This window comes from Dendrobium catenatum, unplaced genomic scaffold (genome assembly GCF_001605985.2).
Source record: "Dendrobium catenatum unplaced genomic scaffold, ASM160598v2 fragScaff_scaffold_1016, whole genome shotgun sequence".
NCBI lineage: Eukaryota > Viridiplantae > Streptophyta > Magnoliopsida > Asparagales > Orchidaceae > Dendrobium > Dendrobium catenatum.
In genome coordinates, this window is record NW_021319478.1 from 720,367 (window position 1) to 747,484 (window position 27,118).

A 27,118-nucleotide genomic window follows, 5' to 3' on the forward strand; every position below is an offset into this window, starting at 1 on the left:
GTGTTTCTCAAATAATGTAGATTAGCTTTATACCAATAATTTTCTATAAATGAATAGCGTAAAAAATTAACGTGTAAATTTTTGAAACTATAGAATAGTTTCAAAAATTTTGTATTTCTTAAAACAATTCTATTAGTTTTGTTCTCATTTTTCAAAAAAAAATTATTTATTACTTTATATTAAATTTTTTTAATATATTAATATAATTAAATTTAACAATTTAAAGTTTAATATGATTAAATATTATACAAAATTAGCATATTATTCATATATAATATATATAATACATATAACTAAATAGAGACGTATTTAAGTATTTAACTTATTAACAAAATAATTAAGTTTCTATATTCATGCATTGAAAATGAGGCACCATATTTGTTTTTTTTTTGGAGTAAATAAAATGAGGCAAAATAGGAATGGTATAACTTAATATCAAACAACGTTTTCAAGCACAAAAATTGAGTCAAAATGTCGCCTGACATTTACTGCAAATATCTGGGCCTCCGTTCTTTAACTTTGAGCGAATACACCTAATGTTTCGGCGCAATTCGTAGAATAACCCAAATGCGTCCTCCTGTTACACACATTCATAGAATGCGCCAATCCAACAAGCGCCAAAAGGCCAAGCGTATCCGCTGCTTCTCAAATACTTTTTCAATACTGCTTGTTCTCCTAAAAATGGTTGCTGAGCAGCTCGTTTCAAAAATTTGGCCTTCTCCTAATACGCAACAATATGGACATTTTATAATTAATCAGTACTTCTCGTCAGCGGAGATTCTCCTTAACCACTGTCATCTCAATACTCAGTCGTCACCGAGAAGACGGTCAAAATCCTGGCGAAGAATTGGCGAAAGAAGAAAAAGATCGACTACTGAACGCGCAAGCGTGAAATGCCCCAACCTGCAAGCCCTAGTTGCCATGGAGCCGAAGCATAATACTTCCCACTGTCATTGTCCACGCCAACATGCTTCAGCCCCTTGCGCAAAAGAATTTGTTTATTCCATTCTCTCTTTCTCCTCACGCCTCTCCTATGCCGGCCTACGGAAACCCTAACACTAGAAATACGCCCCTCCCCTCTTGTAGTCCTTAGCAGAGAAGAAGAGATGCGCGGAATCGAAGTATGGTTCCGCGACTCCGTACCCGTTCGATTTCCGGCAGTTGGAGAGGATCCGCTTCGAGAGTCGCGCGCATTCGTCGCCGGTGGATTGTTCATCGACCCTGTCGTGCCGGCGTCCTTAATATCGTCGGTATCGTCCCCCCAAAGGGCTTCTTTTCGCTGGTTGTCGGTGGTCAGAGTGCGTGGATTCTTGTCAGTGAGTTTATCGGTGAAGGGGGGTGAGGGATTCGCTCGGGAGTCTGTCGGGTTTCTCGAGAAGAATGGGGAGAATAACTCTGTGGAGGAGATGAAGGAGGATGAGGTTATTTTGGTGGTCAAGAAAAAGAAGGTTAGAGTACGCGGGGCGGGAGCTGGTGCTATTAATACCAGTAAGCATTTGTGGGCTGGAGCAGTTGCTGCCATGGTGTCCAGGTACAAAATTCTTCCGTAATCTTGTGCAAAAGTAGAATTTGGATCCGTTTCTTGCCGCAAATTCTTACTGTTTGTTTGTCAATACTTGAGTCAACATTCTTCCTTCCACATTTACATCAGTATCCGCCATTACTTTTCCTTGGTGTACCTTATGGAGTAGAATGGTAGGTTTTATTAGTAGATTTATGTGTGAACGTTCCTTTGTATGAGCTAGAGGCCCGTTATGAGTGGCAAAATGGTTTTACATTTTGGTTCCTGGCTGTGGTTTTCTGTTTGATTAGTCTGTTATACCAATTGGGAGGATCAGAAATTTAGAACTTCATTAATCTGTTGCTATGCTAGCATGTTAGTTTGTATAGACAGATCCATCTCTTCTTGGTGATTCCTATTTTGTGATAATTCATTTGAGTAATTCCAGCATGCTATGTGGCCTTCAGTGCAGCAGGTGCTTGCAATGGAAGAAAGTTTTAATCTGCTTTATTTGGTGTATCTAAAACAGAAGGAATTAATGACTACATTGAATGCAAGGATGGGAAGTAAGATTAAGTAGACGTGGAGTTTTATTGACAGTTGATTTCAACTGTTGATAGTGGGTGAGTTTGTATATGGTTTCTGGGATCGGTGATGAGGTCGGGGAGCACTTAAATACATAATAATTAGGGATTTTCTTTGCTGCACTTGTATTTGCTCCATTTAACTTGCCCAGTTTGAACATAGATTCTATTTGTCCCAAATATTTTTTGAAGAATTGAAAGGTGCATATAAGTTAAGTATTGTATTTCTTGTTATAAAGTTTTGCTCTTACATTATGGTAGTAGGGTACTCCTATCGTAATGTAACACAACCAATATGTGTGTTCATAAACTTAGTATTTTCCAGTTTTCAGTTTTTGTTCATTGCTACCATCATATTCATCAATCTATCTTTCCAGGAACCATGAAGTTCCTGATTTCTGGAACCAGCTTACTAGAAGTGATATAAGAGTTTTTTTTTTTCTATTTTGGGATCGACAGTCAAGAAAAGTCTTTTCTTTCATCCATTTAAATTAATTTTTTTTGCACTTCATATCAGAAGTTTCAGTGAGAGAACATATAGCTCTAAGTGTGTTGGACTTGGAAGCATTTGTATTAGAACGTTTCCAGTTTATAGTAAGTGATCTTAAAAGCAGCATATTTAATTGATTAATTTGGTAGAGGCGATCATTATGTTGTCCTTGCTTAGAATAATTTCATCGTATGGGCATTTATCAGCAATTATGCCTAACTCCTATAGTTGTACCATCAGAAAATCACAATCTAGCTTGCATTTACATCAGTAACCATCTTGCAACAAGAGAAATTGTTTTAGTTGGCACACCTTTGATTAGTATAAAGTTGTTGAATTCATCAATGAGATGATTTACTTCTTAAGCTTTCAGATCAAGATAAGAGATGGTATTATCCGATTAAAGCTTCACTTTCTTCAATCTTTGTTACTAAGCAAATTCTAATTTTTTTTTCTTTTTGTTTGGGAGGATTCCTCGTCAGTTGGTTGGCCTTTGGAATTCGACTATACCAATATGTATTCATTTTATAACTATGACAGACTAATAGTATTTGTTTATCACCCCTCATACTAACTAAATGAGAGATTTAACAAAGAAATTATTTTAGAATAGCATAATAAACAATATACTAACTCATTAAAGATTGATCCCCAAAAAGTGAAGTGGAGTTAGTTTTGAAGGAAATGCATGAAGTTAATATTTAGGTCCATATGAGATATCTTTTAGATTTAGTATTATGAGGAATATTATAGTAATTTGATTAAAAAAAATTTTCTGATAAAATTTCGAAGAATATAAAGAAGTTAAATGATTGAAAAATAAGCAGTTGGATATCGATATTTAAACAAGTTTGAGATCTCAATATTTAAAAATAATGGCAATTCTCAAATTGTGCTAACTGGAGATGAATCAAGTGTACGAGTCATATGATGGAGCTATGAAAGAGAGTATTGAAACATAGATCTAGAAAAATTTATCAATTTTAGAGAATCATTCATGCATGATGATCAACTATGAAAGTGGTTTTAATGTTCAAGCAATTAATGGAGTAGCATTGAAAGCAAAGAAATGATTTTTATATAATTTTTATTGATATTGAGAATTCATATGATCGATTTCCATGAGAGTTAATTTGGTAGCTATTAAGATAACAATTTTTGTCAAAAATAGGCTAAACTTATTCAATATATGTATGATGGAGCTAAAATTACAATAGGTTTACATCAATGATCAATGTCGAGTCTAAGTTTTTGTCACAAGCATCTCCTTATATTTCTAATTGGAATGCTACTAGAGAAATTATTTTTTTCATTGTCACAAAAAAAAAAAAACTTGAGAACACTTTTTTCTTGTTCCAGAACCTTTGTGGCTCCACTTGAGAGATTGAAATTGGAGTACATGGTTCGAGGTGAACAGAGCAATCTGCTTGAGCTCATTAAGAAAATTGCCACCACACAAGGTTTAAAGGGTTTTTGGAGAGGAAATTTTGTCAATATTCTTCGCACAGCACCATTTAAAGCAGTTAACTTCTATGCATACGATACATACAGAAAACAACTACTCAGAATTTCTGGGAATGAGGAAACGACTAATTTTGAAAGGTTTATTGCTGGAGCTGCAGCTGGAATCACTGCTACCATACTGTGTATTCCAATGGACACGGTATGCATCATCCTGGACATTTATTGTTGCAATTTACAATGTGATTCTTTATTCCCTATTTTCTTTCCCCTGCTAAGTACATCTTGTATCTTGTCCCTTGTTCAAAATAAGCAACTCTTAAAGGTATATTTATCTCCTTGATATCATGATTTATCGACTTTATAATTTCATAAATTAGAAATTCAGTCCAGCATGCATATCTAAAGATATAGTTAGTCCATTTTCTTTTCATTTTTCATAAATTAGAAATTCAGTCCAGCATGCATATCTAAAGATATAGTTAGTCCATTTTCTCCCCCCCCCCAACACCTCCCTATAACTTTTTGAAGGATATGATTAAGGTCGTTTGGCTTGCAAATTATTCAGATCCGAACAAAGATGGTTGCACCAGGAGGTGAGGCATTAGGTGGAGTTATCGGCGCATTTAGACACATGGTCTACACGGAGGGATTCTTTTCCTTGTATAAGGGATTGGTGCCTTCCATTATTAGCATGGCACCATCTGGTGCAGTTTTTTATGGAGTATATGATATATTGAAGTCAGCTTATCTGCATTCGCCTGAAGGAATGAAGAGAATTGCATTGATGAATCAACAAGGAGATCAATTGAATGCATTGGATCAGCTTGAATTGGGCCCCATGAGAACTTTACTGTATGGGGCTATTTCTGGCTGTTGTGCTGAGGCTGCCACATATCCTTTTGAAGTTGTTAGGAGGAAACTACAATTGCAGGTCCAAGCAACTAGATTAAGTGCATTAGCAACGTGTGTAAAGATAGTTGAGCAAGGTGGTATACCAGCACTTTATGCTGGCTTGATTCCAAGCTTGCTACAGGTAATATCAGCATGTCCTTTATATTTTATGCGTTGGCTCTCTTATGCATCTTTTGAGAAGTTTTTATTTAAATGGTAAAATAATATCCTTCTGTTTCTTTCTTAAAATTAAATCTGTTATTCAAGAGCGGCTTAGCATGAACATCATTCATTTAATCTATACATATTCAGGTTCTACGTTTAATATATGTAGGATGAGACTGAAACAAGGTTCCCCGAGTAACTTCCTGTTTTGTAATGTGTAATTTTCATATTTACCATTCTGGAAGCATAACAGACTGGTTCATCTTTTCTTATATAAAGTGCTCTTCCTTACAAAGCAGTAAAAAAACTGAAATAATTTCTCTTAAATATTCAATGAAATGTTTGGGACTTGAACTATCTTCCACTAATTGTGAACCTTTGCATGATGTCTATGATAATTATAGAATTTATTGGGAGCACAATTTTGTTACAAGAAAAATGTTTGTGTACTATTAAGCTTCCATCCAGGGGCAGAACCCCATTATGCTGAGGGTGGGCAGTTGTCCACTCTCAAAATTACAATGGTGGTGATTGTAAATGTGAAATGAACTATTCTAGGTTTTTTTTTTTTTGCAAAACTGAAGTGCTTACTGCTCATGCCTACATTGGGAGAGCCTTTAGTTTTGCGCGCATCTTCGTTGTACACAAGAAAAAATGTAGGACATTGAACATCATCATCATTAGACTTATCCCACATAATTGGGGTGGCTTTTGGAATCATTACTTTTTATTCATTCCCATTGTGTACTGACTAAGATATTAAATCTATTCCTTGCAAATCATTTTAAATAGCTTCTATCGTTGTAACCCTAGGACTTACCCTTCTTCACATTCCTCTAACATTCATTTTATTTACTCTCTAATAAGTGCCTTTTTTATAATATTTTCACCACCTAAGTCCAATATGTCACTTCAATTATTTTTTTTAATATAATCATTTTTTAATTTATCCGTTTTAAAGTCATCATATATTTGTATTAACATTATCATTTTTGTTGTGCTCAACTTAGATATCAATGATTTTGTTAGTGACTAACACTCAGATCATACAACTTCGTTGACCTGACTATGGTTCTATAAATTTTACCTTTAATGAGTTTCTAGGATATCCTATCATTGCATAATATTGTTTATGCAATTCTCTCCAACATTAATTATAGTAGTTATATGCTCATCTATCTCTTTAATTATGATCAAGCTCTTTAAAGGACATTGAACTTATGAATTCATATTACTTACTATGAAGTATGAACATATCTTAAATGTGGAGAAGTAATGCCATGGAATTGAAGAAGCATAACAATTGTAGTGCAACTTTGAGAGGGTAAATTTGGGGGATAAAAGAGACATTTTGTGATGATCATAAATTCTATTTTGAGCAATTCAAATTCCTATATCACTCTAGAAATTAAAGAAATAAAGAAAAAATATAAAAATAGAGAAACTCATTCATATTTTTTGTATTTCCATCCTCCATAACTAGGAGTATTTTTAGGACATAAAACTAGCTCATTAACTAACCATTATTATCAATACTAATCACAAGAATGATTTATATGTTAATCATAGACTCGCAATATGGTTAATCCAAAACTTGTTAGCATAAGGTAGAGCTGTGGGTGGAGAATTGTTTGTTGTTGTTAATGATGTATGTTGAACAAGTAGTTGAAGACGATTTTCATTATGATTATGTAATATATTTCAAGATAATAAACATAAATGCCATTTGGACAATCCTTAATCAAATAGATGTCGTCCTCCATGAAAGAAAACATATTAGATCAATACATGGCTATGCAGTTATATGAAGAGGAAAAATTATAGCCATGTGTGGAAGGGACAATGCTCTTCTTAAGGAAGCAATCAAATGTTAGAAAAAGATGTGATTTTGCCTGTTGTCAACTGGTTTTGATTGGGCGGAGGTGTCGGAGAGATCTGGAAATGGGGAACATAGAAGCTCAGCAGGGAATTTGGATCTTGAGCATAGGCATGATGAGGACCTAACAATGCAAGATAGCGATGTAGGATTTTAATTCGGCAGCAAGATTAAGATATGGGTGTGGTGAGTGACTTGAAAGGATTTGAAATATTGATAAATGTTGTGAATAGAGCTCGAATGATCAGCTTATGATTTTCGTGATAGATCTTAGCGGCAGTGAGTTGCTGGAAGACGATGACTTGGCAGGTGGCAGTCAACAAAATCCGATTGGTTCTGGTGAGGATCAACCGAGGTTTGAGGGGAGTTGTTCGTAAATCTGGATGAAGTTATTGATAATAGGGAGGTTTTCTTGGGCATGAGCAGAGATTCAATGAACCGTGGAATACGTGTATTGATGGCACAAGGAGATGGAGACGAAGATAGAGGCAAGCAAAACTAGAGAAGACAGCTTTGTGTGCAGAATAGCCGAATGGCAGCGAAGCTCCATGAGACAAACTTATGAGATTTTGGCGAGATTTTGGTTGGAGATATAGTTGATGTTGATATATGCTCTAGATTAGCGATTGTTGAAGGCAGGCTTGACGAAATCGGTGATTTGGAAGCAGAAGGTGGAAGGCTCAACAAGATGAATGATATTGGGATCCTTGATGCTAATTTGTGCAATTTTGGATGCTCAGTCACTCCAGAAATTAAGAAAGGAAAAAAAGAAACAAAAAATGAGAAGACTCATAACTTTACTAACGAACATTTAGCTAATTACAAGATTATGTGGTGGATTCACAACATAGTCGGAGAGAATTAATTTCAATATAGGTTGGATATATAATGACAGCATCTGTAGTGTAATTCTGTCACACAGCGTCTCCTAGAAGTGGCATTGTATATCAGCAGGTTGTTCAAACAACTCCTTTTCCCTGTTTGAACTCCTAAGTTTACTTACGACTCTACAACCAGAACTCTCTCTCTCTCTCTCTCACACACACACAGAGGCACGCCACCATTATTGTCTGTCAACTTAGCTTCCTATTCATTCATCAACTTTTTTTATGAGTGTTTTCCTTTTACTCATCATTCAGTGTTGCCTTATCTCAAACTCCTACTATTATGCTTTTTAATTCTAATCTGCACTTTTATTCCAGGTTTTACCTTCTGCTGCCATCAGTTACTTTGTATATGAGTTTATGAAGATCGTCCTTGAAGTCGAATGATTAAAATCCATTTATGGCCACTGCTCCAATAGATGTGAGAGAATGATTTGGTGGCTGGAGATTTTTTTTTTGGCCCTATTTAATATGGCAAAGTTTACTAGCCTCTCTCTCACCTTTACATTTAATCTTAAGGCCTGCAGTTGTGAAGGCCTGCAAGCATGTGTTATGAACTTGCTTCATCATTTCATTTTACCTTCTAATAACTTTCTCTATACTAAAAAAAATTGATTCTCAATCTCGAGCTCCTAAATGGCGGATTTTAATTTATCTTGCCATTTTATCCTTATTACTACCTTCTTTGCTTCTTGCTTTTCTTAAATAAATGAAAACTTCTTTAACTGATTTTTTCAAATCTTGAGGCAGTATGTGATGCATCACAAGGCTTGCTTCAATTTTTTGGACCACTGAAGCAATAAGCCACATCTGTGCTATAATGGAGGATAAGTATTTATTGTTATACGTTGATCAGGAGCTTTGGCTATCAATCAAAATTTTTCGGGTTCGAATCTTATATTTGTGATGATGTTTGTTTTAGTTTTTATCTTAATTGGCCTAAATGTTTCAAAAAATAATATTTCTTGTTAGGTGATTTAATAAATCTTGTATGTTTAAAATTTTTTAGCAAACATTAATATTTGCAAGAATAAAATGGCACTGCTCTGACTTTTTTTTTTTTTTTAGCCTTCATTTATGTCAACCTTTTTGAGTTGCCTGGACCTAATTCAAATGGGGGCTACATAACAACTTAACAAGCAGTTGCGTCAGTTCTCTTATGCTATAATAGCTTTGGCATTGTAGCATATCATCATCATCATTAAATGACTAACCCAAATATTCGGGTTTGGAATATATATATAGCATTTCTTTAATAATGTAGGGATAATATTGAAATATTAATTTGTGGCCTCGTGCTTGATTATAAATTATTAAAAATGATATTTTTTTTTAAAGATTTAAATGAGAATTTGAATTTTAATAGAACATAATGGGGAGAAAAAAAGATCTATGTAGTTGATACCATATAATAGGTTAAAGGCTTATTATTGTTGTGGATCTTAATGCTGTTATTGTTTATTGTTCGTTTGTTTTCAATGATTTAAATTTTTACGATTTTTCTTTCTCTTAAATCTGATAAAAAAATATTTTCTCTTGATCTAAACGATTTTCACTATGAAATTTTTGATATATGTCATTTTTCTGAGCATTTTAATAATTATATATATATATATATATATTGAATGAACTAAATCGATTAAAAGTATGCCTAAACTACATAGGAGCTAGCGTATTCAAATGTAGGCATGAAATACATGACATGAATGAAAGTCTTGTTTATTGATATGATATATATTTTGAGATAATACCTACATTTTGATAAGTACATTAGATTGATTGGCCTATTATGATAATTGATTGAATAACATGATAATTGATATTATATGATGAATATGATTTGAAATGCATGTGAAAGTAAGATAAGCTAACTGAAAATGATTGATTGATTTAGGTTGACCGGAGATATATTACTCTGCACATGAGGGTGAGACACAGACTTTCCTTTAAATAAGATCTGTAGTGATATTCCAAAAGATATGAAAATAAAGGCATAAAAAGACTGACTAATATGATATCATATACAGATGGATCGAAAGTAACAATTTCTTACATGAAAGCCACATAACCTGTGATTGAGAATAATATGGCTAATTCCTGTTTACAAGACTGATATGGTTGAGACTGGTAAATATAGGGTAAGCCTGTAAGACTTGATATAGGAAAAACACCACAGAATCCAGAATGTCTGCCTTGCTTATAATATGACATGCATACATGATAAAATTGCATATGTAGAATAGAGTATAATATCAAAGTGCATAAATGATATGATATGACATGAACAAGATCCAAGATACAACTAATACAATAATACATAGTATATATGATACATTATATTTATACATAATGTATTGATATTGTATACATACATAGAATAGATATAAACCACTTGTTAATATATGATAGGCATACAAGTATAGATAGCATAACATAGAGGCAAAATAAGAGTATATAATAGATATGTCCAGATACATCATTTCACTTACAATGTTGTGCTAATATGAGCATAGAGATGATAAATCGTGCTGATCTCTATGTGGTTATTGATCATTAATCATTGAGTTGTAATGGTTGCATTAATTTTTCCTGTTCATGTTGATTGTCACATATTCTTACTATTACATAATCATACTGCTATTATGAATGATCACATTGTTTCTATTATTATGCATTTATTGCAGTTATAGATTCAAGTAACTTTATGGATTGTTAGCTCACTCTGTTAGGATCTAGTGGGGTGGGGTTAATCCGAGTTGTTGTCATAGGTGTTTTGTTTATTATTTATTTTTGTAGCCTAAAAGATTGTGTGGACTGATATAATAGGATTTTTTTTTATTGTATATGATTTTTTTATTAGAAATGAAAATGTATATAGTTATGTTTATAAAATGGAATGAAATGTTATTTTTCTGCTACCTTATTTTTGGATAACTAGTGGTTCTGGATCAGGGCTGTCAAAACCGGGTCACGGGTCGGGTTCGGGTCCAACCCGAAATTGACCCGACACTGTTCAACCCGACCCGTTTTTGCAAACAGGTCGGTTTTTCGAACCCGAACCCGACCCGCTTCAGGTCCGGGTTAACCCGAACCCTACCCGTTTCAGATATATTTTATTAAATTTTTTTATTTAATTCAATTTATTTAAATCTAAATCAAATTAAGGTAAGATTTACTTCAATTAATTTAAAATAAATCAAGATTAATTTAATTTGGACAATAATGTTTATAATTTTTTGAAATATCATTTACTTATTTAATAAAAATCCATTAAAACCCTCCTAAATTAATTAAAAACGGGTCAAATCGGGTTGCTTTCGGGTTTCCAGGTCAACCCGAACCCGACCCGGTTTTGCAAACGGGTCGAAATCCCTAACCCGATCCTGAAATTTTCGAGTCGGGTTCGGGTCGGGTTTTCGGGTCGGGTCAAATATTGAAACCCCTATTCTGGATGATTAATTAGAAGATAAAAAATACAATTCTTTCTAATTAGATCTTGGGCGAATTTGTTGTCTCTTATCCAATCCAAGTTAACATTTTAGGAGTACATGCTAAGTTAGATTGGGTCATGACACTACTAATCACTAAAATCCAACCAAATGACCATTATGCTTTCTATATGGCACTATCAGTCATAATATTTTTATTCATTGTGACTCACCATGTATTCTCTAATACTAATTGAACAGATAATAAGGATTACTTCACCTCTATTAGTGCCTACATTATATATCTTAGTCAAAACCCCATCTTTTTTAGGTCTCGTTTGGGACGACTTTCTTGTTGCTCCTTAAAGTAGTTTTCTAGTATAAAAAAATTAATTTTTATACTAAAAAGCTGCTTTAAGAGGCAACAAAAAAGCCGTCCCAAACAAATTATGTACCGTAGCCCACTCCTCCACCGAGCTTGAATGTCACACTATTGCCACCATTATTGTTGATATTCAATAGGACAACTCCATAATCTTAGAACCTAGCATCTACTTTTTTCAGTCCCTAGTGATCTATTGTGACAATGTGGGTAATACTTAGGTCTTGGGCGGTTAAACTTTCCAGTAAAAGCTTCATATTTGATATATATTTATTTGGTTTAGCATGATTGATGGCAGGACTATTGTTAACTACTAAACTTGAATCCTAGATCTAGTTATGTATTCTATTGGTTTAATGAGAAAACTAAAAGACATCATTCAAAACTCTAATGGGTAGAAGTCAAGGTACATGCTACAACATAAAAGCTTTTCATGTTTATCTTAACAATCTCAACACTTAAATTACCTGATAAACAACACATCATTGCAAGTGTTACTTAGGCTTCGTTTGGTTATTCTGTACCTTTCCTAAAAAGTATTTTTAAAACTGTTGTTTTAGAGAACGGAGTTTTCTAACGAAAAAGTTAATATCAGAAAGTTTTTGAAAACAGTACAAAAATACAGTTATCTAAAAAGCATTTCTGTAAAAGTGGCACATACAAAAAACAGCTTAAAAAAATTTCTACCGTTTCAAAATTGAAAAGGCGAAATTAAGCCATCTCAAACGAGGCATTATATAACAATTTTATGCATTGAGCTTCCACAAAAAGGTTGGATGTTTTCCCTTACACTCAAAACTCAAAATTATCTGATGATAACACACCACCGCTAGAGTTATTTATATAAAGTTTTATGTTACATGATTTTGTGCCTAAAAATTATATATTTTTCCTAACACATAAAACTCAAGTTACCTGATCGATAGCAGCACACCACTGCTAGAGTTATCTATACATCAACTTTATGGTACATTGATATTCTGCAGAATCTGATTCTCAGCAAAGTAAGAGGAACAAAAGGATGGATTGTCTACATCTGATTTCCATAATAGAATCTAACCAATTGCATTTGGCTGCACCGTGTTCTCTACCTCCCAACTTCTGCTAGATGAAATTTCTGATTGTCAGCATTATCGTATACAGAGTAAGTAAATATTCAGTAGGAGACACAAGAGATGTTGCTAAGATACATGACAGATATAGGAAGAAAATGAAATAGAAGAGAAAATGCGATAGAAGCATCCATTCATGGTTTCTATCAATCCCTCCCCCTCTAATATCCATCTCTATCTCTCTTATCACTAGAGTACCACCTATCTAATATATTTTATAGTTTATGAGCCTAAACAACAGGTGTAATAAGTAAAAGAAAGAAGTTTTTCATGAGGCTTGCTAGTTTTCTTTGAGCCATTAACAGTTTAGTAATGAAAGATAAAAAGATGAATTTTTTTAACTCACACAGATGGCGAATGCGGTCTCCAATTAGTAATTTGATGTGCCTGGGGAAGTCTCTGTAAATCAGCATAACCTCTGCTAGTTTCCTGGGTGAAAAAATGCTCAGATGGAGTTGAAGTTGATGAAGGAGACCACACAGGAACCAGACCCCTTTCTGTATAACTACTAGATGACTCTTCTGAAAACTCAACCCTGGAAGGAGTGAAATGTAGGATTGTACTATTTGTATCTGTGCCTTCATGAATCTGGGCATCAATAGTCACATTTATTGGTACTTCGGCCCTGCTATCTTCCTCACCGATGTCTATATCGACAGATATCTCTTCCTCTTCAATTCTGACTAATGAAGAAGTTATACTAGGCACTGTCTGATCCAAGAACCTCCTGGTTGTGGCTTGAATATTATTAGTCCTAGTATGCTCAAGATCAACTTCCATATTCGTTTCAATAGGATAATCAATATATTGTGACTCTGAGGAATCACCAAGGCCCTCTTCTGTCCCATTCTCCATGGCAGCTCTCGATGCAGCTTCAATATGCCACATCTCTGTGAGAGCCTCCTCTAATCTTTCTTTAGCTGTAGAGATTTCTATAATTGGAAGAGGGTAGTTGGAACCAAGCTCGATGCCTGCAGCTTGGAGTACAGATTCAGGCGCATCCCATGGATGGTGTATCCATTCAGTTGGTAGCCTAGCAAGCTCAGGAAGCCAGCGACGAACATATTCACCATCTGGGTCGAACTTGTAGCCTTCAAACTTTTAAGTACGGCTAATTAGAACCAGGCAAGTTAACTAGGAGCTTAAAAATTTATATGAACAGTAACATAAGTTGCATAATTTAGGGGCAAATTGGTAGTACCCAGGATTTGATTTAAGTAGGATTTCGTAAATCCTCTAAATCCATATTTCGAAATACAGAGAGGCCAAAATCCTAAACATTCATGATAAATCCTATTAAATCCGGTGCGACTGTTTGGCTATAGAGCGGATTTAACGAGCGGACTCTTCCTCTCGAGCCAATGGATTTCGTAAATCCGGCAAAAACAGGATTTCGGAAATCCGGGATTTAGCACGAAAAGGCGGAATTTTCCATTTACGGTGGCTTTCCTTTTCCGTGAGATTTAGTTTGCATTTTAGGCCGTTTGGCTTGATTTCACTCAAATCCGACCTAAATCCTGCTACCAAACAACCCCTGAGTGTCCAAAATGATATCTTTTATTGGTTTTAGATTCTATAACAATTAAAATGCTGAATGAAAGTTTGAAAGAATGAAAAGTATCAATTATAATTGAAGTCCAAAACATCTCTAAAAAAAGGATTTCAACATTTGATTCAACATTTAAACCTAATAACCCAAACTTCATTGACAAATCAAATTCAAATATCTAGTAAAAAAAAACAAAACTCTACCATGATGAAAAAACAAAAAAAAAAAAGAACTCCCTAAACAACATAAACAATACCATAAAGTTAAAGAGAGAAATTTCTAAAAAGTAATAAGTATACCTGAGGGTTATCAATGCGATCAAACTCCCGACCATCAGGAAGAGTTCCAGATATATACTGCCAGCCCAAGGTATCACTTTCAAGATCAGCATCCAGAAGTGTATCCCAGAAGTACTTCATTCCCCACCTCCATGGAAGCTGCAGTACTTTTACAAAGAAGCTGGATACAACCACACGGATACAGTTATGCAGCCAACCAGTAGCCCAAATTTCTCTCATTCCAGCATCCACAAGGGGATAACCAGTTCTACCCTGTCTCCAAGCTTTAAAGTAGCTTTCATCAACAACCCAAGGGAAGAACCTGAGGTGAGAAAGTAGCGGCCTTTCATGGCTGCAAGGGTGGTGGAAACTCAAGTATCTAGAGTACTCCCGTAAGCCAATGGACTTGAGAAATAAGTTAACGCTCTCTTCTCCTGCTTCATTTCCCTCGTTAGCCCACACCAGCTGCTTGATTCGGGCAACATGAAAGACTTTACGCACGCTGAGCTCCCCAAAATGTAAATGTGGGGAAAGGAGAGAGGTGGTTGTACCATCTGCATTTTTTCGGTTCACAGAGTAGTCAATAAGTGGTCCATTGATAAATGAACTGAGGGACTTATCAGCATTCTGCCATCCTGGAGACCAAGCTCTTGCAAGAAGAGCATTACTTCCCCTCTCGGATTCATCCTCAAATACTAAAGTATCAGATGGGCACCTTGAGATATCACCTATAGAAGGAGCTGTCACTCACACAACTGTATTTATTATTTTACAACAATGGAAAATATAGATTCAAAAGTCCACAAATAAACGAGCAGAATTTAGTTCAGCTTCTCCAAAAAGAGCTGCAACAAAAAACATAGCACTAACAGCCCTTTTTGTAATAATTATATGGTTATCAATCACAGATACAGTAAAAGAGAAATCCATGTTTAACAAAGGAAGAGTTTAATGAGTGGTAAAGCAATTACAAGGAGAAATGTTGAAAATTTCAGATTTACTTGATAAACCAACATTGATCTATATAATGGATGATGTATTATTTCCCGAGACAGAAATATAAATTATTTAGGGCGTAATTTCATACAAAGCACTCAAAATATCAACATTTATATATTTCATATCTAAACTTCAGTATTTATATCCATAGCACCCAAAACTTCTAAACAAAATAAAAAATAACACACCTCCGTAAATTCCCTAACGCATCATAATGCTTGCCATGCCCACCGCTCGTGCTGCCAGACATGTCAATGCCCTCGCTTGCAAGCTCCATCCCGCCTTAACCCATCAATACCCTTGCTACAAGCCCCCATGTAATTTCCTCGCTCTGTGTGGTGGCTAGTGTGGTGATGACCGTGACAAACCCAGAGGAAGGCACTAATGGGTCCAGGCAACCACGAATATGAGCCTAAAGATGAGCCGCGATAGATCTGATGCATGTCATCTGCTAACTTTGTTACCGGAGTGCTAGATGGAGTAAATAGTGATGTTTATGTGTGAAATATGTAAATGTTAATATTTTGAGTGCTCTGTATGCAAGTCCTCCATCATCATGTCCTTGACTTATCAAAATGATGCAAGCCAAATCTTTAGACACATTTTTGTTAGTTTGTTAGGGATAGTTGCAGCTATAAGAAGGGGCATGAGATTAAGAAAAGATAGAATTCTAGCTAATACTAAGATAAAAATAAAAATAAAAACAGCATGCTGAGAATTTTTGTATGACCATAATAAACAAAAAGATAAAAAAATATGCAACTCTCCAGTTAAGAATTGATTTGACTTGCAGTTATGTTGACCTCTACAACCAACCTAATAATCTTAAATTCGATAAAGAGAATTCAGCTTTAATATGGATTGCATTGGGTTTTGTTATGCACTGGTTGAAGAAGCAATCAAATGGGGAACATCAAGCTTCTATTAATGGAGCTGATTTGTACAGAAAAATATCTCTCCTACCTATAGTGGGGCATGGCGGTATGGGAAAGACAACTCTCCTACAACATGTTTATGAAGATGAAATGACAAAGAAATTTGATCTTAAAATGTGGGTTTATGTTTCCAACGAAATTGAAAAAAAAAAAAAGGGAAGCCATTATAGATATGTTGGAATCTCTTAAGAAGGAGAGGCCTCATTTGGGGATACTTGAGGCACTTCAAGATAGTCTTCAGGCTGAGATTATGTCCAAAAAGTCCTTACCTGTGCTAGATGACATTTGGGAGGATGATGAGAATAAGGATAAAAGTAAATGGAAAAGGTGCTCGTCCCCTTTGGCTTATGGGAGTTTCGGTAGTAGGATTTTGATAGCAACTCGAACGGGCTCAGCTGCAATGATGATTGCAACAATTATTAAAAAAAAAAAAAGAAAAAAAGGGGGGGTTGAAGTATTTAGATTAGAAGGTTTGGAGAAAGATCAGTGTTTGCAGCTCCTTAACTCTCATACATTTGTTGATAAGAAGAATCCTAACACCACTAGAAAGATGATTGAAACGTTTTTTTTTTTTTTTTATCTCCATTTGTTGCAAAGGTCATCAATAGTGTTGTGAATTCCTGGGCAATTTACAAAAAAAATGATATAAAGGCCTGCGCTACGATGGAAAGGAGCCCTCGAAAACGCTCAGACGACATCTGATCGACAAACGGACAGCGCCATGGCGTCCGGAACGTCGTTGAAATTCAGGATATACATTTTATTTAATGAATTTGGATCATCTGAGATGGTGACGAATTTCTAGGCGATACAAATGTAATATAAAGGCCTGCGCTACGACGAAAATGAGACCTCGAAGATGCCCAGATGACGTCCGATTGATAAACGGACAGCATCATTGCGCCCGGAACGTCCCCAACATTGAGAATACACATTTTATTTAATAAATTTGGATCGTCTAAAGTGTCAAAAAAAATTTCAAAGGCGGTTCAAATATGTTACGAAGGTGCGCGTGGTGGGAGAAAAACAAATACAACCGCCGCGGTGTCTCACAAACACCAACCGTGCACGCCTTTGGTGGCGTGGCGGGTAGGCGGCCTCTTCATTTTTCCCCTAAACGGGGGAGACGCCGGGAGGCTGCCGAAATTTTGTCTGAAAAAAGACAAGAACTTGGACAAATATTGGATATCATTTGGACAGCATGGGACATAAAGCATAGGCTCAAAGATGACTTGAACAATTTGAATAAAAATTTGAATGAATAAAAAAGAGAATAAGACTTATGATTGCAACTAAATTGTGCTCAAATGAATGTTAAATAATAATGACATTCAAAATCAAATAAAGTTGAATATAAGAGGACTACATAGAATTGAACTTCATATAAGGATAAAAAATTTGCAATCAAATATCAATTGATCAAAGTGATGAATTTATAAGGGATTTGTGATCTCTACAAGCATTGAATGATAAGTGACAATCATAATCATTCAAATGAAGATGGCAATGACAAGGAGGCCTAAGTGAACAAATGCAAGAACTATGAATCTCAAACTTGAGTTTGAACTAAGTGAAAGAGAACTAATGGAGGACTACACTTGAGCTTGAATTCAAGTTGAAACACATAAGAATTTGAATGAATCATAAATGATCTAATTTGAAGAGATAATAAAAAAAAACTAAGCTCAAGATATCATGTGATGAACAAGTACTTAGTCCATTATGTATTCAAATGAATATCAAATGGATAAGTAAGGGATTCATGTATTTCAATTTAGCATGTTTATGAATGATTCATACATCTACCCCAATCATGTATGTGGGTGATTTGGAGTAATTGTAATGATTGCAAGAGCATGAATGCAATGACATACCTACAACCAATAGCATGAAGCTTCACACAAATGTTGAAAGCCTTCATGCTAGATGAGGGGTGAATATCAAGCAAATGATGAATATCAAATTTATCATGTATATGCCAAATTTTCCTTAAAGGTTAGGAGTTTGCAATTGGAACTGGTTCACAAGCAACAATGTAGGCTCTTGAAGATCATGTCAATCAATATGCGAATAACAACATACAACAAATGATCTGCAATACATACAATCTCTCTACGAAGACAAATGTATGTGTCAAATGCCACTTTGGGTAGCTGTAGAAAGGCTTCAGTAAATGCAGTATCCTGAAGTCAATTCCAGTCTGTGAAGGAATGCATTTACCTGCCTACTTGTAGTAATGACGGATGTACTACACGAGCCAAAAACCACAACAAAGTGCATGAAGGATACTACAGATACAAGCTCCCACGAGCTTATGTTGGAGTCCCGCTATGAATATTACATAAAATTTACGAACAAGTGCCAAACAACTACGACGAATACAAGCATCTACGAACGAAGCAGGAGATTCGTTAGTGCACAACAAACTACATGTGAAAAGCAATAAGCAGTGTACGACAGTCTACATGTACAATGCAACAAATAACTTAATCCACAAGCTGCTACAACACGCCACCGGATCTGCAACATTCGTACAAGCAGACAGAAGACATCTATTCCAAGAATACCCCTGCACGTGCACTGTAATTTGTATACACATAGGTACACTAAAGGGAAAAATATAATCTCAACCCGTATGGGCCCCGGCGAGCATGTTATTGGTACACACGTGACATCTAGGGATGCTGCGCGGGTTATCAAATTTTGAACCCGATCCTCCTAAGAAGATAAAAGGAGTGGACAGGGCTCAATTATAAAATGCCCCCAAACCCGCATGGGCCTCGGCGAGCGTGTTATTGGTACACACGTGACGTCTAGGGATGCTGTGCGGATTGACAAGTGAATTCAGGTTCGAAACTGATCATTCTATACGGGTCAATAGAAGTCGATAGGGTTCGAACCAACAAACAATTATACGGTTGTGGCGACCGTTATATTTGTCTTAATACATTAATATTAGGCCTTCAATGCCTATAACAATGAGAATTCACTATAAAGGGCATAAAACCTACGAAACCTGATCTTCTATCGACAGCCCAACAGAGTTGACAAGGTTTAATCAACAAAGGGAAATGACCCCTAATACCCTGATGATGGCCGCGTTGAACAAAAAAAATCTCAACCGGAGGGGTCCATTCCAAATATTTTCAAATGCCTCCCACATATAGTCCAAAAATCTCAAAATCCAAAAAAAATATTTAAAACTGAAATAAATCCATCGCATTTAAAGCAAAAATTCATCCACCCTCCGCAACAGTTTGTCGAGGTGGACAAATTTAAAACTACTTCAGCTCACAAAGAGCTAAATGCCTAGTCAAAAATATTACTATGATCCATTCTCAAACAATATCCTGCCAGTAAGGACGTGGTACACGTCCTCTAACCGGCGGTTCGCCTCCAAATGGCACCGCAGGATAAACGGTTATGACTCGAGGCCCTCTGAACCGAGTGGTTTTGCCGCTAAATGGCACCACGAAATACCGGTTATGGCCAGCGCCGTTACGTTCTTTATTGGCATCAAATCCTTGAGATATGAATCAATAGGATATGATCAATAGGGCACAAAGCCCTCTGTTAGCTAAGGTGAATTCAAATTTGTCCCCTTAGACAAACATCCAACCCAGGTCTACAAGGTCCCCTTGGACGAAGCAACCCATGGCTGCCGACAAGGATCCTTCTGTCAGGTTGGGTCGACTATCTTCTCTGACTAAGTAAACCAGGGACCACGATGGCCCGGGACGACGGAACCATGGGATCTTGATCAGGTCTATCATCTATTCCCCCACCATTCGCTTTAAGTTCAAGATGGTGAAATTTCTATTTTTAAATATCAAAACCTTCAAATTTTCAAATATTAATCATTCAAATACCCAAATCCAAACCCAATTTCCAAATTTCAAATCCCAAATTCATGCTGCTACTATATGCCAGATACCACGTATTATATACGTATCTGATTGACGACTAGCCTTAATCGAAAGTTCTCTCTCGTGATCGGGAGGGGTAATTAACTATAGAGGCTTGCGCCTATAGGAAACCAGAACACAGATCATAAAGTCTTTACAAAATGAGGGCGAAATCTCTGGGTAGTATCTTATCTACAAACCCATCTGCCTTCCAAAATTTATCCCGGAACATATCCGTTAAAACTCCCTCGCCAAATAAAAAAATGAAAAGCGGGCAGAGGCCGGGGCCGAATTTTCGGAGCCCACAAGTTCAAATGACATTGATTCTTGTAAGTTCGTCTAAATCCATGTTTTTAATAATTTAAAGAATAATTTCGCTCTAATTGCAAGTTTAACTATCATAAAAAAGTTTATTGCTTAAATCAAAAGCCAGGAAAAATAGGTATTATAATTTACTCTCTAATCAAATATACTCGTTGCAATGCAACATCAGGCATACATAAAGCAGAAAAGAATATATAATATTATTGAGATCAACTGCACCATATAAGTAGATTCTAAATTCAACAAGACGGCTTCAGTAAGCTTTGAAGGAAAGGAAAAAACCATTTACAGTGAAAAAAGTAATGAACATAAACTCCCTAAACTGCTTTCCCTTCTAGTCAGGCTTCTCATATTAAAAAATTTGAAGAGAAGCCTGCTAAGAGCCTGCAAAGCGTGATAGTGTCACAAGCATAGCATGTTAAAGCCAAATTCTTAAACATCAACCCATCTTTTGCCGCAAAGGTTAGTGTTTTGTTGGGAATTCCCAAGTATCCTTACGCTAGAACATTTCTAAAATGGGTGACCTTCTAGAAAATGCACTAAATGAACAGAAATGTGAGCCTTGTTAGGAAAAATTGAAAAATATCTCAATAGTTGAGAATTTGAGATGTTAAAAATACCATGCAGTACAAAGTGTTAGGTTATGAGAGCTGCTCCTTAAATTCATTTGAGTCTAGGTGCTATATGAGGGGACCAACCTTTTGAATCTATAAGAGCCACCTCTCGAGTCATATCTACATTATGGATGATTCTAGGCTACATATAAGGCTACTAACAAGGACTTTAGTTAGTAGCAGAGATTGAGAGAAAGTATAGTAAAGATAAACTATCAAATATTGAGATATTTTTTATGTAATAATTAGAGTTTCATCATGAACTTCAAAGTTAAATGTGCTTGCAATGGAGCACTTCTTGTATGGGTAACCTTTTAAATAGTTTTACCAAGAAGACGACATCTTGACGTTTTTTAGGACAAAGTGGATAAAATGTAGATTGATGAAAAGTTAGGCTATTACAGATAAAAGATTTGCCTCGAAATATCTTTGGACTACTCTAATTTTATAAGTATAGGTATCTCATGGACTCAATTTAATCTCATAATGATCAAAATCTTATAAAATGTTTGTATCACCTCTGTTATAATGCGTGAGAATTGGGTTTAGTCTCACATCATATAGTTAAAAAATATGTTGAAGTAAAAATATCATAAGGTTGGCTCTCATACATAAGCTTAATCTAGTGGGTCGAAAATGGGTTTGACTACTAATATCTGACCCAACTTTATCCCCATTTGGTTCACTCCATAGCAAGTGGTATCAAAGCTGATTGTTCAGATGGGATTAAATGACTTATGTGGTTTATGTATATCGTATGTCTTTAGCTCTTTCTAGTATAGTTGAACAAAGTTCAGTTAGTGACTCCCAAACTGTTGGAGTTGACTCTTAGCGCATGATAATTGATGATGCTAAAAAACTATTATTTGAGAAAGAGTGGTGGCTAAGATGCAAAGCTCTCCGAACTCAGGAAGAGAAGATTGCTAAGACATGTGAAACCTTGGTTTAGTCTCATATCTGATAGTTCAAAAACATGTTGGCATAGAAATATCAAGTGGTTGTCCATCAACTATAAATTTAACCTTATGGGTTGAAAATGAATTTGATAAGTGATGTATCAAGCTCAAAATTGATCCCCATTTGGTTCACTTTCTAACAAACTCCCATTATTGAGTATCTTCACCTCAAAGAGTAGCACCCATGTTAGAGTGAGCTCTTTTGTGTGCCATTGTTATATGAAATTTGATGCAAGAGTAATGGCTGATATTGGGAATTCTCAGGGGAATGAATGATATGCCAACGCCACATCAAATTTGTTACAAAGTTGAGCAAGTTGATATACTATTTATGGACCCACAAACTTTGACTTGAGCTTTCAAGTTGAATAGGATTGCCAAATTATCTAACTTTGCACAAGCCCATCCACAAAACATAACATGAACGTACAACATATTCAAGAAAGTGCATATGAAAGATTTCTTTGGAAGAGTAAATATCATCCCTTTGTTGGTTCATGAAAAAAAATAACTTAACTTAATAGAGATGATGATGTCATTTATTAAACAGGAACAAACCAGATTTAATCCTTTTTGGTGGTAAGAGAGGAGCTGCAGGATCATAGGACATGCTAAGGCATTTATTCCAGAATGGAGCAAAAGTTGAAAATGGGCAACCATTCTCATCTGTAACTTCCCATGGTTCGTAAAGCAAATCAGCATTCAGAGAATGAACAGTGAAACCCCGAGCAGTCAGAAGCTCCTTGATGCGGTGATCCCTCACAAGAGACAAAGGGTCTGTTGGATAAAACCGAGGTGTTTCAGAATTAAGAGCATAGCAATCACAAACAAAAAAAAAAAAAAAAGTATCAGGACATACTCATGCATTGCCATGCCAGAATGAGAAAACAAACAAACAACAATAACAACAACAAGCCTTTGTCCCACTACGTTGGGTCGGCTACATAAATCATTTTTCTCCATTGTCTTGTTAAAAGTCAAATTCACGTTTAAATCTAATAAAGAAAGATCTTTTTTAATATTTTCTAACTAAATCTTTTTAGGTCTACCCCTACCTTTTAGAAAGGAAAAACATATTATTAAAATTAAAAGACTTTTAAGCAGAAATAGAATAATGCAAATGATAAAAAGCTTCCATCTGGGGTTATTTTATGTTTTTGTTTAAATGTTTTCTATTTTGAGCATTTATCTCCCATCTTTGATAATCTGTCTTCCTATCCTGACGAAAGAGCATATCAGGATCTCCAAATACATTTTTTTTCAAATAGGAATAAATCTTAACTAGGTGCCGAATGTTGGTCATTAAAAGAGAAGCATAATACTAAGTTAAGTGCTACATAGATGAGGATGCTCAGGTGGATTAGTGGCTTTACCCTTAGAGATAGGATATGAAATGAGCATATATATGAAAAGGTTGGAGTAGCTCCAGTGGAAGATAAGATTAGAGAGAGTCGCCTACTTGCCTTAGATGATTTGTTCACATAAAACAGCGGCCTTCCGATGACCCGGTTAGTAAAGTAGAGGTATTAGATTTGACTTATGATAAGAAATGTATATGAGGACCTAAAAAGACTTGGTAAGAAAATATTAAAAATGATTTTTTTATTAGATTTAAACGAGAATTTGATTTTTAACATCACACAATGAAGAAAAAATTATTCATGTAGCCGACCACACGTAGTGGGACAAAGGCTTGATGTTGTTGTTGTTGTTGTTAGCAATAGATCATAACTTATGTTAAATCTAAATGTTATATTATCTTTTCTAGAATTAGAAGAAAAATATACCAAGTAATCTTATGATTCTATTCTCAACCAATTCATCATTCAAAATTTCTTCCATTGTTCATGGAATGCATATCCTAATATTAAAAATCATCTCATGTTATGTTTAATCGGCAAAGAATAAGTAAATTAAGATAATAAGGCAAACAATAGATACAGGAAAAAGAAATTGGAGATTTCTCTCAAGGGGGTACAAAAACAAAGGGCAGATGTAGATTCCGAGAAATAGCAATAAGATTTATGCTTCTTGTTGCATCCAGATGAGGTTATCAGTTAGCAAACACATAGTTCAGACATAAAGAAATGGAAGAATATAGAGAATATAGGTTATAAGCAGCATAGATTTTGTGTAAAGAAAGATATATATTCAAAATTGGATTTCACCTAATTGCCAAAAGTTGGAAAGAGAATTATCAAAAAAATATATAAAACCTATCAAAAACCGAATGCATAAAACAATCGGTGGAACACAAGCAAATTAAAGCCCAGTAAAAAATTCTTTGTTATTTTGAGTTAAGGAACAAACAAAAAGATTGAAGACTTTAAAAATGGCAAACTGCTACAGTATATGAGCTTAAACAAAAACGGAAGAAAAAGAACTTAAAGTACAACAGACCCTAATAAAAACAATAGAAGACTCCAAGCTTCTGAAAGAAAAAAACAGAGTGCCATAAACATGGTAGCCTTAATCCAGAAAACTTTTAAATCATAAAGTGCAAAGGAAAAAAACAGACTCCCGAACCTAAATTCTTAAATTAATATCAAAAACCTTAACAAAAGATGCACATAATCTACAACAACATTAACAACAATGAAGAAAACTCGCCCAATAGTAAAATGACAGTACGTTCTCCAAAAATATAGAAGCAATAAATGAAACAAATTGACAGCCATTAATGATTTTTTTTCCTTTCCATAGAGGAGAGAGAGAGAGAGAGAGAGAGAGAGAGAGATGACCATAGAGATGATTGAAGAAAAGGCTGGTGGCACCAGTAGAGTTCAAAAGATCAAGAAGAGTGGAGGCAGTGTCAAAAGACCTCTTTGTGATGAGACTAGTCCCAAGGCTCCTAAGGGAGGAATCAAGATGCCTCAAGCTTTGGCACAACCACCACCTTGAAACCCTACCAGGGTAGTAATGGCCTTCTTCTTCTGGAGCCCAAATGAAGACAGGCACCACATATCCAGCTCTTACCCCTGCTGCAAGAGCTGGGTTGTCTTCAACTCTAAGGTCTCTTCTGAACCATACTATGCTAATGTTGTTGATAGGGCTTCCACCATTAGAACTGTTACTATGAGGCATGAGTCGATCTTTCCTTCAAATTTTTGTTTGTTTGTGAGAAAGACGAGATTTTGGTAGATGAGAGTGATGAAAGCCAGGAAAGGGAGGGGGTCTGTACAGGACAAGTGTGTTGTGCTGTGTTATGGGAGGTTCTAGAGAGGAAAGCATGGCATCAGCTAGGAAGAAGATGTGGGGATCACCTTGATTGGTTTTGAATTTTTCTCTTTTATTTTTGTTTTACTTTCTCTGCATTCAGGTTGAAAAAAGGTTTTATTTTTAGGTGAACTGTCATATTTTGTTTCGAAATTCAAATTTATTTTTTAGGTGATCTGTCGTGTTTTGTATCAAAATGAGAGTGATTAAAAACATAATTTTTGAATCAATCTAAATCATTTTAAATGAATTTTAATGCTGCAGTTAATAACTTTATTACTGCAATTTCTATGGCAATTGGAGAGAATAAGAACCTCACACTTTCATTTTAAATTTCAATAATTCAAATGAGAATAAATAAGAGCTTTAGATTAGTATCTATTTATAATAATTTAGAAACAAATTTTAAGGAGGAGCTTTATTAACATTTAAATTAGTTGTATGAGCATCATCTTAAAATAATCTAGAAATGAGCAAATTAACTAAACCGTAGAATGCACCAAACAGTTTGGCGTTCTCAAAATGCATCAAACAGTTTAAACAGTTTGGTGCATTCTATAGAATTGACCAAATTGTTTAGCATTTCCAGAATGCACCAAACGGTTTGGTGCATTCTAAATACTGCTACAGTTGCAAAATTTTATAAATATATACGGTTTTACAAATTTAGAAGATATATGATTTTTTTGAACAAATTTTGATTAATTAGCAACTCGCCCGTTCCTCTAAACAGTCGATTTTTCCTTGTTGAAATGCATTTATTGTGCATGCTTAATCAACTAATTATTATGCTAATGATGCTTTGCCTAAAATTTTGTCTGAACTCTAATGAAATTTTGCAACTATAGCAGTATTTAGACCAAACGATTTAGTTAGTTTGCTCATTTCTAAATTATTTTAAGATGATGCTCCTATAACTAATTTAAATATTGTTGCGTCCAGGAGTATTTGCGGCGGTAGAGAAATATCATATTTAAAGTCTTAGCATTGTACGAAAATCCGGCATGCAATCAGATAAGGAGAGAGGGTCTAGCATTTATGAAACACCAAGATTTTTACGTGGAAAACCCCTGTAAAAGGGGGAAAAACCACGGGGCCTAGCCCAGTTTGAACGAATTCACTAGTATTTGCAGTCGATTACAAATGAGGCCCTTCCTTGGGAGAAGGCCTTAGCTTGATGTACATCTTATGGAGTACATTACATGATGTAAATACAAAGAGCTACTATCGACGTATTCATTTTGTTGGAAGGACTACAGTCGGCGGGCGACGTAGGTCAGGAGGACCATAGTCAGCTGGCGACGGAGGACTGTAGTCGGCGGGCGATGTAAGTCAGGAGGACCGCGGGCGACGAAGGTCGAAAAGACTGTAGTCGGAGGGCGACATAAGTCAGAAGGTCCGTAGTCAACGGGCGATGGATGTCGGAAAGACTGTAGTCTGACGACGAAGATCAGAAGGACAGCGTCAGGTAGAAGTCCAGCAATGGAAAGAAATGCATCTTCGCATAGGCGTCCAGTGAAGTCCGATAACCGGTAGAAGTTCGGCGTCGGGTAGAAACTTGGCGA

At 35.5% G+C, this 27,118-nt stretch overlaps 2 protein-coding genes across 4 annotated transcripts; one reads left to right on the forward strand and one right to left on the reverse strand.

Moving 5' to 3' along the window:
* Window positions 1-746: 746 nt before the first annotated feature.
* LOC110105858 (probable mitochondrial adenine nucleotide transporter BTL3) lies at window positions 747-8,509 on the forward strand. The gene is made up of 4 exons (XM_020835523.2): window positions 747-1,531; window positions 3,935-4,238; window positions 4,605-5,072; window positions 8,174-8,509. The coding sequence occupies exons 1-4, from the start codon at window positions 1,107-1,109 to the stop codon at window positions 8,240-8,242; spliced, it is 1,266 nt and encodes a 421-aa protein (XP_020691182.1). The 5' UTR covers window positions 747-1,106; the 3' UTR covers window positions 8,243-8,509.
* Window positions 8,510-12,380: 3,871 nt separating this feature from the next.
* LOC110105832 (cryptochrome-1) lies at window positions 12,381-25,612 on the reverse strand. Of its 3 annotated transcripts, none has more exons than XM_020835482.2 (5): window positions 25,079-25,612; window positions 22,896-23,114; window positions 14,626-15,344; window positions 13,124-13,875; window positions 12,381-12,769 (listed from the first exon to the last, which is right to left on the reverse strand). In XM_020835482.2, exons 1-5 carry the CDS (start codon window positions 25,419-25,421, stop codon window positions 12,721-12,723), a joined length of 2,082 nt encoding a protein of 693 aa, XP_020691141.1. In that variant the 5' UTR covers window positions 25,422-25,612; the 3' UTR covers window positions 12,381-12,720. The 3 variants fall into 3 exon arrangements, with proteins under 3 accessions (XP_020691141.1, XP_020691143.1, XP_020691142.1); XM_020835484.2 differs by having other exon boundaries at window positions 14,626-15,332; window positions 25,079-25,610; XM_020835483.2 differs by having other exon boundaries at window positions 12,381-12,766; window positions 25,079-25,610.
* Window positions 25,613-27,118: the final 1,506 nt, after the last annotated feature.

Bases quoted from the DNA above. Each gene is read 5' to 3' on its own strand.
- LOC110105858 (XM_020835523.2), top strand. From the start codon at position 1,107: ATGCGCGGAATCGAAGTATGGTTCCGCGACTCCGTACCCGTTCGATTT. The intron at 1,532-3,934 runs GTACAAAATTCT...TTCTTGTTCCAG, and splicing joins GTTGCTGCCATGGTGTCCAG to AACCTTTGTGGCTCCACTTG. The intron at 5,073-8,173 runs GTAATATCAGCA...CTTTTATTCCAG, and splicing joins TGATTCCAAGCTTGCTACAG to GTTTTACCTTCTGCTGCCAT.
- LOC110105832 (XM_020835482.2), bottom strand. From the start codon at position 25,421: ATGCCTCATAGTAACAGTTCTAATGGTGGAAGCCCTATCAACAACATT. The intron at 13,876-14,625 runs GTATACTTATTA...CGTACTTAAAAG, and splicing joins ATCGCATTGATAACCCTCAG to TTTGAAGGCTACAAGTTCGA. The intron at 12,770-13,123 runs GTGAGTTAAAAA...AATTTCATCTAG, and splicing joins AGACCGCATTCGCCATCTGT to CAGAAGTTGGGAGGTAGAGA.